This window comes from Ostrinia nubilalis, chromosome 3 (assembly GCF_963855985.1).
Source record: "Ostrinia nubilalis chromosome 3, ilOstNubi1.1, whole genome shotgun sequence".
NCBI lineage: Eukaryota > Metazoa > Arthropoda > Insecta > Lepidoptera > Crambidae > Ostrinia > Ostrinia nubilalis.
Genome location: NC_087090.1, coordinates 15,066,683 through 15,086,617, shown reverse-complemented (window position 1 = coordinate 15,086,617; position 19,935 = coordinate 15,066,683). Strand labels below are relative to the sequence as shown.

Sequence of the window (19,935 nt, the reverse complement as noted above, 5' to 3'; positions counted from 1 at the left end):
CGCGGGTTCCATTCCCGTCATGACCAGGCGTGGCCATCTAATCCGCCTTCAATATGCTCTCAGATCTTGCCGCCTCTGATTTATCGCTATCAGAACTCTGTCAACACTAACGACACACGGACATGACGAAAGGCAGATTGCTTGATCTTGGATTTACTTATCGAAATGGATTCGTTCGTTATCACTCCATAAAGCGCAGAACTAAAAAGAGCGGTCTTGATTTTGTTGTTTGAACGAGTTAGGGTTCCGAAAATAGAGAATTTAAGATGTTTCTCTGCTTAGAATGATATTTCTCATCATCATTATTAGGTCTTTTAGCAGCACGACCCTTTATAATTTATCAGACAGCAGTGGACGTCCTATGACTAAAATGATGATGATGATCAATATCATTACCTACGCTGGCCAGACAGCTTGGGGAGGCCTGATGTTCGCATTTTTCCTGTTAGTCTCTTTTTACGATATCCTCGGCAAGAATCTTACCTACTAGTTATCTATTCTTCCGAAACCACACGGCAAAATTACATTAGCTGTATCCAAAAATAGATGACATCTTGGTATTTCGATGATCTATAGAATGATTGATATGAATTCCTAAATCCAATTTTATATCTGCAGTGATTTTTCAAAGAGGATTAACTTGCAACGATCATTCATAAGAAGGAAAGAGGGTTTACATTATCATCATCATCATCATTTCAGCCATAGACGTCCACTGCTGAACATAGGCCTGTGACTTCCATGGTGACCGGTTGGCAGCGGCCTGCATCCAGCGCCTTCCTGAGGTCCTTTATGAGGTCGTTGGTCAACCTTGAGTTTACGTACCAATAACAAAACAATAAACTGTTCTAATAATCACAACTACCCAGCTCTAAATAGCAGATTTTTTATTACTAGATATTAACATAATTTACTTGAACAGTAGGTAATATAAATAATAGTTATATTATACTCACTGTAAAACTATCAATCCCAATGAAAACACTCGCGCTTATCACACATATTTGACTCACACGGGACTCGAATCTACAACTGGCGTTTAGCAGTTTTTAACTTAGTGGCACTATACTATTGAGGAGATCCGTAAACGAAATTAAGTCGCTGACATAGCCCGACGGATTAGCAAGCTGAAGTGGCAATGGGCAGGGCACATAGTACGCAGAACTGACGGCCGATGGGGCAGCAAGTTTCTGGAGTGGAGGCCAGCGCAGCGTGGGACGTCCACCAAGTCCACAAGGTGGACCGATGACCTCATAAAGGTAGCGGGAAGGCGCTGGAGGCCGCCACCAACCGGCCATTGTGGAAATCATTGGGGGAGGCCTATGTTCAGCCGCGGACGTCCTATGGCTGAAAATGATGATGATGATGATGATGACTGTACTATTGACGAGTTTTTTTAGACTTTATCTCAAATACCTTTGATAATGGTATTAACGTGTCGTGACGTCATATCTTAATTTCTTTGTCGGCAATTTGAAGGATGTTGCGTATTTAGGTACGTCAGCACATCAAACTTAACACAGTGGCGTCTTATCTCATGGTAATAAAGGCTATTTTGCAAGAAAATTGTATAATCTAATGTGCTGTCGACTACACATATCTTTTACTATAAATCTTGCACTTACTGAATGATAGTTATTTTGATAAGCTTTGATGCTCAAACATACTCGTAAATACGTTTGTAGATAGGTAAGCATAGAGTTGGAAATACAGTACCTACAAACGAGTTTATACAAAACTTTGGGAGTTGATTTTGGTCCATAAAGTAAAGCTTTTTTCAAGGATTTCATACCACAAAGGAAAAAGTCTGTTAGGCACTTTGTCTAAGGAATCTAGATTATGCTTTAAGACCTTATCGACTTAAATCAAAGTGCGCTTTTTGACAAAACACACCAATCTAACGATAATATACCTATAATGGACGTGTAAAATCAAAGAAATGCCTATATTTTTTAGAAATTTCATTAAATATTTGGACTAAATACACTCGATAGCACATCCGAATTTTATTGCTGTAAAATAGTAAGCTTATCACAACTAAGTATATAAATTTCCAGTGTACCTTCATATGCTGTTGTCTGTAAAATATTATTAAGCTGTGTGTGTGTGTGCTTACCATGAGATTACATTAGGTGTGCTCGCTAGCGAGTACGTCAAAAAAATCGATGAAGATTTTAGTTCTTGAAAGTAGCCTCTAGGGGCGCTGCACAATCTGTCACACATTTAATGTAATTTTTTTACTATTCGCTAATTAGTGTTGGATTACCCATTTATCGAGGAAGGCTATAGGCTAACCATCACGCTACGACCAATAGAAGCAGAGCATCACTGAAAAATGTTGCGAAAACGAGAAAAATATACGATTTTCCCGAAGTCGCGGGCTTATTTAGTACATTAATAAAAATACAGATTACCACAACATAATAATAATTATCTAATTTACGTAGACAAACTGATTGCGTTAATAAATTCAACCCAAAAAAATATGGTCATAAAGATACGAAAGATTCAATACTTTATGGATCCAATCTATACGAATAGAATCGAAATCTAATCAAGACCTTCAGGATATAACTTTGATTATACTTTAATCCATACGAGATTATTTATTAAACAAATCCAATGTGATTAGTGGAACAGTGAATATTTTATATGAAACTGAAAGAATTTACAGTAAAAAGATACGAAAGAAAACAATTTAATACTAATATAATAACAATGTATATGTATTATTAGAATAATAATCGCACAAGTTACTTCAGTTCAAGAAGCTTTCATTTAACCGACTTCAAAAAAGAGGGGGTCCTTAATTCGGTTGTTTTATTATTGCATTGAAAATATTGATAATGATATACAAAAATGTTTTGATAATTATGAAATGTAATCATTGAATTAATTACAAGTATTGCCTCTTATTTTCAAAGATATTGATCTGGTTTTCAATTAATTATTTATTTAAATATCTACACTTGACACAACTCACCGTGTACGATTTGTAATCGATAAGAAGATTTAAATAATATTTACAACGGTGATAAGGGCATTAAAATAATGATAACATTGATTTATAATCGGTTTTGATAACTGGAAATTTAGGCACAGTAAGTCATCATCATCATCATTTCAGCCATAGGACGTCCACTGCTGAACATAGGCCTCCCCCAATGCTTTCCATGTTGATCGATTGGTAGCGGCCTGCGTCCAGCGCTTCCCTGCTACCTTTACGATGTCGTCGGTCCACCTTGTAGGTGGACGTCCCACGCTGCGTTTTCCGGTACGCGGCCTCCATTCCAGAACCTTTCTGCCCCATCGGCCGTCAGTTCTGCGTACTATGTGCCCTGCCCATTGCCACTTCAGCTTGCTAATACGTCGGGCTATGTCAGCGACTTTGGTTCGTTTACGGATCTCCTCATTTCTGATTCGATCTCGCAAAGAAACACCAAGCATAGCCCTCTCCATAGCACGCTGTGCAACTTTGAGCTTCTGTATAAGGCCTATAGCACAGTAAGTGCTTAGGTACAATTTAATAACATAGAATATTATGTACTTACTTATTTATGGTACGTTGCAGTAGATCTAACATATTTTTGGGCCCCTCTAGACCCAAGAAAGCGGAAAATAAAACAAAGTGAACCGCGTGCTAATGGACCCTCAGTGACCCAAAGTGAAGTTATTTTCTTCCTCTTTATCAATAACATTTGTTAATTACCTACAATTAAATAGTACTGGAATAATGCAAACATAATAATATATTATGAAGGGCTTAAAGAACCCTAAAAAATATAACCTTATAATTTTGAACCATAAAGTTAACAAAATATTACGTGGTTTTTCAATTTATTTCTTTATCAATTTACTAGATAATATAATGAATGGCTGAATGTTATAAAATTACTGAGTCATTCATAATCACTAAATGCTACTCATTAATATCTACTGCAATGTTGCAATTTTACGGAACATGATTTTACCCATTATTTTATTTTTAACATTATTTTATTTTTAAATATTAATCTAATAAACAGTATTGCAATTTTGCGCACGTTTTAAATTAACTAGTAAACGGGATGCCTCTGTGGGAAAGAGCCCTTAGAACGAGTTTGGGGACAAAACTTACACTTTACAAATCCATCCATTCAAAACAATAGCCTGAGTTGGACCATCTTACTTCTTTATCAAACGTCATAAATCTGTCAAACTCCATACAAAATACACCTGTTATTGTTATAGTTACGGTTAAAGTTACGGAAGTCGGTGTAAATCAACCTTAGGCCCGGTTGGACCAAACTTTTATCCGAGAATAACTCCTAGTGCTGGCAGTTGGCACATTGACAGTTTCAGTATGGGAAATATGTCAAAATGTCGATTAACTGACGATTTATTCTGAGATTAATATTTACTCTTGTTTGGTCGAATCCACCCTTAGTATTCTAAAGCCCAATGTTTCAATTACTTTCAGAAATAGGTACAAATAAATCAAGTGCATGTCAACCCTAGGTTTGCGGCAGGTTGGTCCGTCGCACCCCTGGGCCTACTTTACAGCGAGGGCCATTATACACGCTCCCCGTATGCACTCGTTATTATTTACATTTTATTACTACAGATTCTGATTAATGACGCAATCGTGACTATGCATTTTTAATATCATAGTTCTGTCTTTATTATTTGTCAATGAAAGTCTATGACAAAAATCGATTGCAATTTTTTTCAGATTCAGAAATACCTAGTTGGTAAAGCATTTTCTATCGAGTAATTTAGGAATGAAAGAGGTGAAACATCTGTGGAATTTTCATTGAAATTTCAAAGGGCTTTATAAAAATAAAAGTGTTTTCATTTTCTAAGATTTAAATTTTTCCGTATTATCACTTCGACTATTAGAAAATATAAAATGTAGAGCATTTGCTAAAAATATTTTCTGACATAAGTGTTTTAAAATTAAACCAATAACAAATTCCACAATCAATTACAAACGATTCCAATTAATCGTCGTAAAACAACGAGAGCTTTGTGTGTGTTGCCCGCAATTCCCAACTGCAAAAACATGCAACCGCTAAACCGTAAATAATCACAAATGCAGAATCGAATAGGGAATCGTATTGCCAATTCACCGATTCGAACATCGATTCGGCAATCGAGATTTTATCACGATTACAAAATGTAAATTACGATGCACGCGTCGGTCGCGTCGAGTGTTTTTAATTTGTTAAAAGCCTGAAAAATAACAATCTGAATGCATCCGCCATTTGCGGCCGCGCCTCTTATAATTAAAATTGCATTAAGAGGCAAATAGGCGGACGCTAATGATGCTAATGCACTGTTTGGATAGAAAAAATGCAACAGACTGACGGTTTGTAATCCAATTTTCGTTTAAAAAGCAACAACTTCGTTTTAACGAAGTTACACGATGGTTGAAGGTACTTTGGGCTCGAATTCGGACTTGGGAGGTCTTGGCCTTTTCTGAAAGTACTTAGTAGTTAACTGGATTGAGTTTTAATACGCTAGTTTTCTGCTTTGAATTTTCATCATATTCTTAGGATTCAAAATTGTTGTTATCGGCACTATGTCTACTCGTAATAAAATTATTTGGAATTTTCTAGTTCAAAGAAATCACTTGTCACCCTCGACATCCATTGATAGCTTGAATGGAATATTACTGTCAATGAATCCATGCAAAATAATAATTAAAGAATCTAATAACGGCGTATGACAATGAAGTTCAATACAATTGTCTCCATTCGCTCCATTACCGAAAGGGTCCCATTCAATATTTCGCAAAGCCATAAATTCGAGCATACTGTCGGGGCGGAACAATGAATCTAAATAACCATTAATATGTAATAAATACTATGGGGTAATAAAGCCGTGTCGGTAGGGAACAACAAACAAGTGTACAGAGTAACCCTTAAACGCTGGGCTTTGTCGAAAAGGCCCGGGCGTGAAATTGTCGAGGGGAACCCCGGGCCGAAGTCATTGCCGAATTTTGCCGAACAGAGCCGATTGGTTCCGCTCCAAATGCCGACAGCTGCTCTGTTTCAGATATAGGGGTCGCTCTTCATTAGGGCAACTTGTCTCGTCCAGAGATGGATGTTTGTTTTTGGACAGCGTGAGCCGAGCGCTGATGGTCGCTTGATGATGTATGAACTTTATCGGGAGGGACGTCTTCAAGCTTTGAATCGTAAATAAATAAATTACCTCGAACAATTACTGAAAATTACTTATTTGGTAAACTAGCTGTAACACTAACCATGGCTATCGCACAAACAAGGAGAATTAGAATAAGTAATTCTAATATGATTTTTGAAACAGAAGGTTATAATTTTATTAAAGTTAATATTACATAAATATTTATTAGGTAATATTTGATCCAACCATCCTCTGTCATTTTGTCAAATATTTAACATTAAATTAATTGAAATATTTTTCCAAGTAATCTATAACGAACTCTAGGTAAATTGATAAGGAAAATTATATACATGAAACCTGCAATTTTCCGAATAATACGAGTTTCATTTGCGTAATATTATGTTTACTCAAGTTTCATTGTACCGTGTACAAAATAATAACGCACTGGCCGTGAACAACAATACATCAAGCAGTAAACTAACAATGGGTAGTTTCGTTTAGTCGCGCCCGCGGATTAGTGAATTGTAAAAAAGATTGGGGGCTCGTCCGACCCGACGTGTTAATTACGGGGGTTGAGCGCTCGAGGGTTGAACAAATGAAAGTCAATTTGCTGCTGCGACATGATACGGCTCATTTCATCCCACGCGACAAGTGCGACACCTGCGCTTTTTCACTTGGGCCTTTTGTGCCCAATCGATGGGCGAATTCTGATCGGAATAAACGCAAACATTAAGCAAACAGTCCATTTACGAGTACTTATTCAGCCCTTTTATTTACAGATGAAATCAAGTTCGGCATCAATCGTCTGGTCGGCGATAAGACCAATGAAGACGAAGATGACCACAACAATGACCAAAGAACCGAAAACGTTTCTCCAGGATCGCGATGTGACAGTCCATGCTGGGCGCCATCGCCTCAATCCCCAAGATCGGTCCGCTCATCTTCCCCTGAACTGGAAGTGGATTCCCCTCCATCTTCTCCACGAAGACCTCCAGATTCCTCGTCACCTCCGAAGAGATCCGAAGCGTTTTCCATGAGCGTTCTCTTACGACCTGATGCTCCGAGAGTGCAACCGCAAAGGCCGTATTTATATCCCCCGTTGCCATTCGCGGAGTTTTTGAGAGATGCGGGCAGTTTGGGTCTGCCTTGGGGAGGGTATAGTAATTTCTACCTTCATGCGGTGCAGGCAGCAGGGCCGGAGTTTCTCAGGCTTCGGGCAGCTGTGCTTGGCGCTCAAAGTCCTTTGTCAAGACCGTTGCCGATCGGAGATGTGTATTCCTGTGTCAAGTGCGAGAAGATGTTCAGCACACCCCACGGATTGGAGGTCCATGCAAGAAGGTCCCATAACGGAAAGCGACCTTTTGCTTGTGAACTGTGCAGTAAGACGTTTGGACACGAGATCAGCTTGAGTCAACACAGGTCAGTCAAGTGGTGTTCATACCCATTACTAGTAGTACTGGACAGTAGTTATTGTTTATTGTTGTTATCTAAGATAACGTCGTGATAGGTAAATTAATATCAATATGAGTCTGCCTATACTAAAACATTTATTTGCGTTAGAATATCAGGCATTAAGCATAACTGGCACGGTTTGAGGAGAGACTCGTCCAGTAGTGGGATTGTAGTACGTACACAGGTACATAGGCCTCCCCCAATGATTTCCACAATAGCCGGTTGGTAGCGGCCTGCATCCAGCGCCTTCCTGCTACTTTTATGAGGTCGTCCACCTTGTGGGTGGACATCCTACGCTGCGCTTTCCGATACGTGGTCTCCACTTCAGATCCTTGCTGCTCTATCGGTCGTCAGTTCTGCGTAATATGTGCCCTGCCCTTTGCTACTTCAGCAGGTTACATTGATGATGTGTAAAAGTGCTCTATGGGAGCCTACTTGTATAAATAAAAGATTTGATTTGATGTTTTAACCCACCACAAAACTCCCATCTGATAAACCTCCCGCTTCCAGGGCGGTGCACAGCGTTGAGAAGGTGTTCGAGTGCAAGCAGTGCGGGAAGACCTTCAAGAGGTCCAGTACTCTGTCCACTCACCTGCTCATCCACTCCGACACCAGGCCCTACCCGTGCCAGTACTGCGGGAAGCGGTTCCACCAGAAGTCGGATATGAAGAAGCACACGTACATCCATACAGGTAGGTTTAGTTGTATAGTGGATGACAGACTGATATTTTATGTTATATTTTATTTAACTATGACTTTATGACTTTTTGATATGTCCACTTCCTAAATCACGAAGTCAGAAATTATGTTCCACGCATTTCCCTCCATAACACCTTATTAACTGGACTTTAAGTTACAGTAACAATTGACAAAAAGTGACTCTACACTTAACTAAACTATTTAAGTGATAACGCGTGATGTCAAGCATATTACTTGAAAGAATATTTTATATGATTTTTTTGTTTAGGGTCCAAAAATACTAACTTGATAAAGAGTTACATATAAGTCGTCGTTTGCTTTCTTCAACAACAAGGCCCTACTGTTTTTGTCGTTAAAAATTTCTAATCTGTCTATCTTGTCAAATGTTTATTTTTATTGGTGAATCAAATCAATTTGCAATACTACTTTTAAAAGCTACCAAAACTTTAGGAAGGTTTGACTCATGATAAATAAACACTTTTTACTATGGATTCATAAGTAACTCAGTATTTTTGATATTCTGCTGAAAATACAAAATATTTAGTTTCCAATTTGATGCGTAATCACAGAATTTTAATACGATGATATATTAACGCGTGGATTATCGTTAATCCAAATCCACACATCACTCACTCAAGTCCTGATTTATTAAATCTTGAATTTCCTAATTCAACTATATCTGATTTATTTTATAAGAATTCCATTAATCGCTGATATTAAATAAAATCACTGAAAACGTGACAAACAATAATATTATTTTGGGTTATGTAATGTATTATGTAGGATAGGCCATATTCGATTTATATGCCACGGTAATTGTAAAGGTAACTGTCTGTTAGTTTATAATCTCACGGGTTATATTGTAAACAGTAGGAATAGCATGAAATATGCGCTACGATAAGCTTTTATCGCGCCATTTTATGCATTTTACGTGAAAAGCTCATACATTTGTAGTCTAAACTCACCGATAAGATGTTATCACGGTTGACGGAGTTTAAAATGTGACGGTGACAGATATAAAAAGTTTTACTTGATGACTGATATTTCAAATTCTTCACAAAATTGACTAATCCCTTCCCATTACTTCAAGTTTGAACATAATCAACCGCCCAGACAATAATCTTGACGATAATTCAAAGCGAACTTTGTGAAGCATTTACTTACCCAAAGTTGGGAGTGTCAGGCCTCCCTTCCCCGTGGGGTAAGTCTTGCCATAATTAATGTGCATTAACACCTAAGACGGGTGTTTTATAATAATCGCGTAAATGGAGGCGATGCGCTGGAGTCGTCTGCGGTAACGTTATAGCGGCGATTGGGTTACACGTACACACGGCCGTGGCGGATGGCAAGCTGTTGACTTAGTGCTATTTTCCACGGGGTCATCCCGTGCACGTACTGTTTGTTCCAGTATCCCCTTTGGTAGTTTAAATATTCCGTTTGCAGTGTCCCGCAAAAAAACGATTCTTTCTAATTTTGAAAGGGCCCTTAATTATTATGATTCATAGTCAATTGCGCAATACGACTAATGTGGCACGAAATCTATTTTATTCAAGATAACTAAAATGGCCTTATTACAAAAAACTGAAGCTGACTGAACTGAAGGACTCCACATCTTACGGTTAACAGTTGAAAGTTCTTGCTTGCCGAACTTACAAGCCGTATTTTCGCGAAGGCCCTTCATGAATATAAGATGGTGCGGCCGCCATCTCGCTGTCTCACTAACACTTAACCACCGTAAGATTCGACCGTATTCTTAACCCGCAAGTGCTCTTATGATTTCATGGGCTGTTGTCATTTATGGCCAAAAGCGGTTAAATTTCTGTCATATTAGTCCTAACTAAGAAGAAATTGTCACTATTACACACACACTTATACACATATTGTAAAATCGTATCTGTCTCTCCCTATGTATGCTTTTAGATCTTTAAAACTACGCAGCGGATTTTGATGCGGTTTTTTTAATAGATAGACGAGAAAAGTCGAAAAATTCCATTGCAACCGTGCGAAGCCGGGACGGGCCGCTAGTTCTAAATAAAGGACACATCTATTTCATCTTTTCTTCATTGAAACACTTGTTTTGTGTGTCATTTAAACAATTTTCAGTTGCATCTGGCAAAATCCATCACAAAAGCGACAAGGCCGTCATACAAAAATCTGGGGATAATTTTGAAAATATCCTTAGGTGTCTATATTTTATTGCTCTCTTTTTTCTCTATGACATAGAAACTGCACTGATCACCAAGTAAGCAGTTACTTTCTCATATTATGATCCCAATCGTGCTGAAATCATACAAAATAACAACATACGACTCCTATTTAATATTATCAATTTGCCACTATTATCGCCAGTTTCCATATAAACGGTGTTGCAACAATATTGCAGAGGTTTACCAGAAACCACTTACTGAGTAATTAAATAGTACCCTTGTTTTATTATTAGTGTCAACTGATACCTCTATCAGTAGAAATGAGTAGGTATAAATAATTTAACAATTATTGTAATACATAGTTTTAAAATTGTGAGGGTCAGACTTTCAGTCTGAAGAAAAGGACTTAATATGTATCTGCATGAACCCATATTGTTCATAATGTGCAGTGATAGTTCTGACAGTTGTCAAGACATAACTTCTAAATACTGAAAATAGGTATCTACGCATGTAGGTCGTTCAAAACTGCATGATTTTTTTTTATGATACTCTCAGATAATAGAGTCTTATTATTAGAGATTTTTAAAGACCAAACTAACGTTCAGTGCGCGTAGAGCCTTAATTTGATTTCATCTAGATTCTAGACCAATAAAGAATCTCCATTTTATCTCACACATAAGGTCAGAAGACAAGTTCAAACTTGAAATATCCAAATCTAATCTCCGCTTTTTACCACCCATAAAACCTCCGACATCTTCGATCTTCATCAGACATACCTACCTAAGAATTTCTCCCCAGTTCATTTGAGACAAGGGTGGGCCCGTCTGTGATTCAAGCGCATAGATTCGCCGGTACCCTGCGTGTCGTGGGTGGGAAGGAGAGGGCATATAAATTTAAAGGACCAGAAAGAGACGGTCGATGTAAGGGTTGGGTTAGTTATTGGGCACATGTTCGTGCTGTTATGTGTTTATAGGCTCGACGGATTTTCTTGTTTAATTTTTTGTTGCAGAAATTGTTCATTGACTCAGTCGATTTTTGAGTTGGAATCTCTTTTAGAGAATTACACATTACATATAAATCGTCTTGTCTCTCGTTTCAGAATATTTCAGAAATCAATCTGATTGTTCAAAATCATTACTAAAATCGATACAACAGAGAAAAAGAATTGATAGACAGGTAAATTCAGACAAATCCCCAAATGTAAATCAACAAAATTGAGTCAAATGCTTAACATGCTAAGTAAGTTAATACATTAGAGTTGCAAAACGTTGTTGACAATATAAATTATTAACACGTTTAACCCAATACACTCAGCCGACACACCTTCGAGTGAGGGCGGTGCATTTCCCGGCACCTGATCCCTCCGACCCTCCACGTCTAAATTATAAACAATATCAACTTCCCGAATAGTTCCACGAACGGCATTTTAATCAGTGTCCCAACTTCTTGATTAATGTACCCCAAACAATTTATCGTCGAAATTTTATTTATAATTACACCCGCGAAATTAAATGGCCGACAATTAGTCAACGTCAAGACGTACGACCGCGATTTGTCACCTCACCCGAACCTGGTTAATTCATCGCTAATAGAGCCTGGAAGTTTGTTAACCCAAACTTTTACCTGCATTTAGTACGGCAATTTCCAACTTAGTAGTTACGGTAGTTAGCAAACTCCGGGTAATTAATATTAGTTCCCGCTTTGAATTCGTTCGAGTTTAATTGTCCATAGTTACATTTATACGTCCTATTGTAATAATTGGAAGTAATTACTTACTTCTTTGATAGTGACATTTCTTATGAGGCTTACTTGTGAATAATAAACAATTAGGGATCAAAAAATGACCCCTGCGCGACTCCAACAAATTATGACATAGCGGTGCATCTTTTATAAAAATTAAAAAAGAATTCGCGGATAGTAAGGAAGCAATTTTAAAAAGACGAGACAGCCAAAATGATAATTTGACCGTTACCCATCCAATTTCATGAATGCTTGATTCACCGAATGCTTTGTTACTGTATTTTTTAAAACTCTTCCTTCTCTTAATTAGTCTGGGGATAAACAAGTGGCACATTAGCTTTCGGAATAATTACACGGCGGCCGTGTTCCGACCTCTTTCTTTTTTGTTTTGGCATTACTTCCCTAGCATGGTTTGCGGTGAAGAATTTTAAAAGCATTTGCGAAATTGGTTTGCATCAATTATAAAAAGAACAACGTCTCTAATGGCGACTGTTTAATTGTATTTTTTCATTCGGGGAACTTACAAAGATCGCAGTGATGATAATTTGATTACTGGTATAACAGAATTGACACCGTTGCTTTATTTAGAAAAAGAAAAAATCTTAATTTAAAAAAAATTCCAAGCACAATTTTAAAAATAGAACAGTCCCATTTCAGAGCCAAATGTTGTTAACTCAGAAACGCCCTCTGATTACATTCTAGAGTTTTCTATTCAAAATGGCAGACATTGTGAAGTTCTTAAAAGCGAGTTGCTATCGTCTAATTGGATTAGTAAAAGGCCATTGCGAGCGGAACGCTGGCAATATGCAAATGACATTGCGAGAAAAAATCCATGATTTCTTTTTGCAGTTGGATTAAAATAAAATGCAGGTATTGCAATTTAATTAGAAAATTCGAGAAGTGATCTTATTGGATAGAGAATCCAAATGTTTAATCGACAGTTTAAAATTCAGATAGTAAATTACATTAGGTACATCTTAATCTTCAAAGTTATAATTGCCGACGTAGACCCAAAACAAGCAGCACCATTCGCAAATAGAGTTAACAGTTAAATTCCTTAAATTACAACGTATCTAGAATTTCAAGCAACGCTAACAAAACTAGCCGAGGGCAATAAAACTAACGGTCCAATCTTTCAAAACCAATTCTTCGTACAAGATTCCAGACTGGAAGTATTCTGTCCACACAACGTGGGGGGTGGAAATCTAAGCGGTCCATAAGGAAGGGGGGAGTCCACAGAAGTGGGGGGAGGGTGTCACTCAGCCCAGGGGGACTGAATCAAGGAGCAGTACGTGCCTTGAGTTTAATTAAGGACCCGAGAGCTGAGACACTTCGATTTTTAGTGAGGTTTTCTTTTAATTCGCAAACGTTTCTCAGTCTCGGCTTACACGTTTAGTGGTCGCTGGAAATTCAGTTTTGTCCTCTTTTAATTACATACTGTATGAATACCACTTTCATGGAAAGTTTAAAGGTTATGCCAGTTGCTTTAATAAGATACTAATTCGTCGCTTGCCTCTCTAACTGACGTACTTATCTGAATTTTTTTTCGAAAATGAGTTATCTACACCATCTTAATCAATTTTGCAAGACGAATCGATCTGTCTAATCGCTTGAAAATGTTGTTAAATGTCAGTTACGCCAGTTAGAGAGGCAAGCGACGAATCGACACATGTGACACTATCACTTCTTTTAGTGGATTATGTTCAAACAAAAATGTTTTTTTATTTAATATTTGAGATTCATATTACAGCCAAGTACGGATGTACTTGGCTGTAATATGAATCTCAAATGTGCTTTTACCTGTCTTGGATAAGACAGGTAAAAGCACAGTTTCATTACATATGAGTATATATTTTGTCTAAAATCTTATAGCAACTAAGATACGAATAACTGTAATTCTTGATTCAATGCAATAAGTGCTAGTATTGCCTGCACCCAAATCTGCTGAGGCCGCATTTCAGCACACGTCACTGGGGAACTCCAGATTGTGTAAAGCGTCGACACTCAAAGATGTGATAACACCTTTTGACGTACTCCTTACGTTATCCTTATCCATATCATAATATGCCATAAATTCACATCTTATTTCATAACTTATTTATTCTTTTGTTATTCTAGAAATTTTTGATCTAATAATATCAGTGAAAGTGATAATCCAAATATACTATCGGTAGGTGATAATGTCACACGTATCCATGACGTTCAGTCCGAGCCAATAGAAATATTCAATATCATGGTAATCAAGTAGAAAGTCTGACTGTAAGTAATAATAGATGTTTACGTGAAATAACATAATTGGATTAAGAACATATTAAGTTTTATTTTCAAAATTATTACTATTGGAAATTGGGCGTGAAGCGTAACAATCAGTATATCAGTCAGTCTATCAGATACAAGATTACTGATCGAGAACATTTTCGATATTTTCATCTTAATTTAAGTACTAGCGGTAGCGTACAATCTATAGTATCTACTTAAAATACTTTTATATTTATACATACATATGTTTAACAGATAAACCTTCCAATGATGAGGCAGACCAAATCAATTTACTTCGACACAAAAGTTGTCACTCGGCAGAAACATTACCTTGACGTTATAAATCGGATTTTCTTAGATTAGATTTCTTCCAGAGAAAAAGCTCGCGAGAAATATTTCCTCGGCATTTTGTGTGTCTCAGATTTATATTTTATTTTTCCACTCGCAACCCGAACCCGCTGGGGAGGTGCGGCAAAATCAGTTTCGAGATTTTTTTCTCACGAGAAAGAGTGACAGTTGATTTTTCGTTGTGAACGCTCACTCCTATAATATTAGGCGCTCCCAAGAGAGAGGGGTAATTAAATTAATGTCCTCGGCCCTCACAGCCCCACGTTCGTTCCCGTAATCCGACACCTGCATTGTTTTCCGTTGCCTGCTTAGTTTTACTAGTATTTCTTTGGGATTCGTAGGTTTTTGTGATTACTTAATAGCTTCATTTGGCGATAATGCAGCGGTCTGTGTCTGTACCTATTTAATTAAAACATTTTTTTGCGTAACTCTCGAAAGGCTCAATAATAAATAACTAAGAATTTTGGTAACTTATTTTCTTAAGATAGGTAACTACTTATTAAACTAGAACCTATGTACCTAGGTATCTATCATCTATACACATGATCAAACTATAAGGTACTTCTAAAGTGTTAAATCAAAATTTATTCTGCACCAGCGCATTTCAGTCACGCAACGCTCAGATTTCAACAAACCAAAACACTCTCTGACTTTTTGAATCATCAAAGGCACTTAACCGGTTGCAACCGGAGACCTCATCGACGCACGCGCCGCTAATTCAATAAACACATTATCGCGATTAGCTATGAGCCCCCGCGGGGCGCGGAAATTGCGGGGCCCGGCCCCAACCCAAATAGGGTTAGTATCAAAATTGGAGTGAATACTCTGGTTGTATCATCACAATGTCGATACATTAGAACGGTATGGTATTATCTTTATTCAGTTGAAATTTCACTTATTTTTTTCATGTTTTTCAATAAAAAAAATTTGCCAAATTGATAGTCATACGTATAAATGCTGCAAATTGTTGTTGTGTAGCGTCATATTATTATTTCTTTAGTAAAAATATAAAAAGAAAACCTTAATGTTTTCAGTATGACTGAAAATAACGACAACATGAACATACAACGCCATCTGCTTACATCTGTTCAAAACTATAATTCGGGCTTTACCATTTTACATAATTAAAATCTATCGTAACAGTATACTGATGTTATACTTGTACTATTAGTAGAACATTGTGTTTAACAGGGACAGGTATTCCAAGAGAAAAATAGTACCTCTATTGATACTACTCAAATGTCCATACACTATCGATATAATTACACCTATCCCACCCAGCCCTCGTGTCCAAATTGCCCCGGTGTCCCAGAGGCCCCAGTCAGATTTCGTCGGGTGATTCCGTGATATTAATCATTAGTTCTTTATGTAAATGAGTCTCGTTAGGGTTGAAGTGGACGGGCAATGCCCAACAGCTATTGCGCATGTCGGTAGTTTGGGTTTATGGTGCAAATAGCGCTTGGTTTTTTATGTTTTTATAGTTAAAACTAGTGGCCGCCCGCGACTTCGTACGCGTGGATCCCGTTTTACCCCCATAGGGGTGGAGTTTCGTAAAATCCTTTCTTAGCGGATGCCTACGTCATAACATCTACCTGCATGCCAAATTTCAGCCCGATCCTTCCAGTGGTTTGGGTTGTGCGTTGATAGATCACTATGTCAGTCAGTCAGTCCCTTTTAGTTATAAATATTTAGATACTAACTATAATTTGGATAAAAATGGGACTGCTCCCACCTCTCGTTCCCACCGATGCAACTCCTGTGTAGCCAGGGCCTTTAAATTTGTCACTTCTGTCATCCTCTTTGCACACTGGTCGAACCTTAACTTGGAAATCCTTCTAAAACATGGATAGCAAACTGAGATCTCCACGTTTTTTTAAATAAAAATTCAGCCTAATCCGTATTTCTAAATTTTTCATCTAGGCATAAAAATGTCTGATCGGAAAATCGAACCCAGCTTTGAGTTAAGAGAATCCCGTGAGAAATGTTTAAACAAAAGTTATGTTAACTATTATATTATAATGTGCTAAGCTTTCTAACGTATTTTCTCTAATATTGTAATAAGTGTATTTTCCCCTGCAATCTACCCGTACCTAATAATCGTACAAACGAATTCATTAAAACCTGCACAGGGTTCATTATTTTGATGAGTTTGTAATGTAAAAAGCTTTTTTACTTGCGTACAAAAAGTAAAGTAGGATGAGGCTAATCAAAACCGTCCAAACATTATGACCTCTGATTTCTAACCCTGAATATGACACAGGGGATCATGCCATCCTGGATGCCCAAAATGGCTTGAGCTCTGATTTAGAGTATCAATTGATGGGAGAGAGGTCAGGGTATTGTGGATGATAGATCACATGACACGTGCCGATCGCATGCACAGTGCAGCAGGATGTCATTATTTAAACAATAAATTTAATTGTAAGCCGAGTTTGGGTGTTAGGGACTCGTTCGGTGAATTAGGGTGAACGTTTTAAACTTTTGACTTAAGCGCCTTCAGTTTTTTGAAGCAGTATTGTAATATTTAAGACTAATATTATTTTCTTCAACTTCTGATAAGGAGATGAAAATTCCCAGTTTTCCAGCTATATTGACTAGTGCAAGGTCGTAAACTATACCATAATGAGAAGTTTTCCAAGTAAAGCCATTGAAAGTTGCCAGCCTTTAAAACACAACACTTAGTTCTTAGTCGGATTAGTTATTTATTTATTTTATTTATTTATTTATTACGTATATACTACAGTTGACAATCGAGTTTTGTTAGTAGATACTTTTAAGTTCACATGGTTAGTAGTTAAGAGCTAGATTGACAATATTTCTTGTATCTACTTGTATTTGTCATGACACATGCTCGATTTTCAGGATGGACACATCATGCTCGATTCCAATTTTAATTTTCCTTCTGTAGAGTCAAGTAACACATATAGCCACAAATATAACAGAGGTGTTACAACCTGACACATAAAACTATACTAAGAGGCACTACCCTTGTAGCTTTAACTGGACTAACCTTCCCGATTCGCTAAAATATTCCTGTGAATATAGTTGCACCGTATTCGTTCGTACGGACATTAATTGGCGCCATCCACTGAATTGGTGCTCAATTCGAGTCGCACGCGCAGCGCGTGGCGTTCCACGGAGGGTAATTCTAGTAAAAAAGATAATGTAATTATAATACACTTTAAATGATGAAGTGCAGTACACATTTTGAATGCAGGGATTTCGGCATTGCATTTTTTTTTTGTCTTTTTGGGTTACCTAATCGTATTAAGTTCTGGTTTTATTCCAATTAAATTCCCAAAGCACTAATTGAAGGAGTATTGTAATTCAAATGGCAGATAATGTAATAAAACGTTTTAAAAATCCAAACTCTATCAAGTGTTATAAAGGCTAAAACTGAACATGATTTCGTGTTATTCTAACAAATGCACTTTAACATTTGTCAGTGTTATCCTTGCACTTGAATTGCACCGGTTCTGAATTGACCTGAACGTAGCTAATATTACAGGAAAAGCGACCTTATAGCCGACGATGTAAGCTTCAAATTCCTACCAGCTTCGACAGTAACAGTTTGCCAAAACACTTAGACAACTGGCGCCATTGTCGCGGTGGCGAATCAAAACACTAGAAATGCGCGCGAACCGAGCACTGGCCAATCAAAATACAGTAATTTGATTATGGAACGTGTGGTTTATTTTGAAAATGGAACGAGAGAACGTGTTTAATTTGGTTTAAAAATATGACGTGCCTTTTGCACAGCTCGTTGATTGACGCATGATTTGAGAGAGAGTTGGCGTTCGATACTTGAATTATTTCACCAGTTTTTTTTACTTTTTTTATTTTGTTAGCGCAATCGCCAGTATAACAGATTGTACATTGTTGTTGAGAAATGGCATCTATTACAATTGATGTAAGTGCCATTGTGTTAACTTGATGTGACGTCATCGTCATCAGGTCATTTATCCTCCATTGCATTAGCATGACCCTTTCTAATGTACCAAGCGGCAAATGGAGGAATAAGTCCTTGAATATTTCCGTACCGCGCGGGAATAACTTGACATGTCATTTTTGCGTACTTTTCAGGGGAGCGATTTTAAAGTTTAGAGTTCTCTGGTAAATCGGAATTAATGATAATTGATATTTTTATGATTGAAATAAGCTAATTTGATGCGTATCTTTCGATTGGCGTAAGAATTTGATTAAATTATCTTCTTAATCTATTAAAAAAAAGACTTGTCAAGTTGTGTACCGACGACTTGTCAAGTTATTCACCAAAGAAAAACAAACATTTAAGGTGTAAAAATTGGATTTAAGTTAATTATTTTGAATGAAGTTTAAGTAAAAAAACAAAACATAAAAATAGAACATATTTTTATCACTTTTGCAATGAAATAGTAACAAATTTATTAGAAAAATCAAATATAATCGCAGATTATGATTGCTTTTGATCAGATAATTGTACGTTTACTTAAAATTAAAAAAAAAGACAAATAAAAGAACAAAAGCCATGCTTCATAACAAGCACAATTAATTTTAATTATTTTAGGCTTACCATTAGGCTTAAAATAATCAAAATTAACTGGATATATTTTTGCGTAAGGTCGACACGCCCTTTCGCTTCCACCGTCCAGTTCACGTCCAAATGATGGATCACTCTAGAACGTAAGCTATTGCTATGATTCCCTGAATGTATGACAGGCAAACCCACATTAAAAAATCTTATAGCATGCTACCGTTTTTTGCCAAAAATAAATCCCACGTGAGCAGGTGCGCGTTTCAAGGTAAGTTTTTAATATATTTAGGTCTAGTTTGGGATTTAACGCAGTCTCTAAGCCTTAACCATGAACCATACAATACGGATAATGATATCGGTGATTGTACTTTATTAAATGACACTTAAAATAAGGTGGATGCGAATTTACTACAATGAAATTTCCACTTTGCGTCAGAAGTGATCGCGGTCTGGTCTAACTGGGTCTAAGATATTAAAATATACAAAACAATGCATGTTGTATATTATTTAAAACGTTATTTACATGACTTATCGAACACAAAGATTTTTTTCAGTACTTAGGCCTTTTCCTGGACGCTAATACACGCTCCAAATGTAGCTTACCCTTTGTGATAGCCAATTTGCGTCCACATTATCACGACATTTTTTTAAATA

At 37.1% G+C, this 19,935-nt stretch overlaps 1 protein-coding gene across 2 annotated transcripts in view; it reads left to right on the top strand.

Moving 5' to 3' along the window:
- Positions 1-19,935, top strand: part of LOC135088367 (zinc finger protein Gfi-1b) — a 71,951-nt gene that overhangs the window by 32,999 nt on the left and 19,017 nt on the right. The window contains exons 3-4 of one of the 2 annotated variants that reach the window (XM_063983218.1): positions 6,903-7,542; positions 8,098-8,267. In XM_063983218.1, the coding sequence (XP_063839288.1) occupies positions 6,903-7,542; positions 8,098-8,267 (810 nt within the window). Of the gene's footprint in view, positions 1-6,902; positions 7,543-8,085; positions 8,268-19,935 lie in introns of both variants that reach the window. The other variant, XM_063983217.1, reaches the window with a different exon arrangement.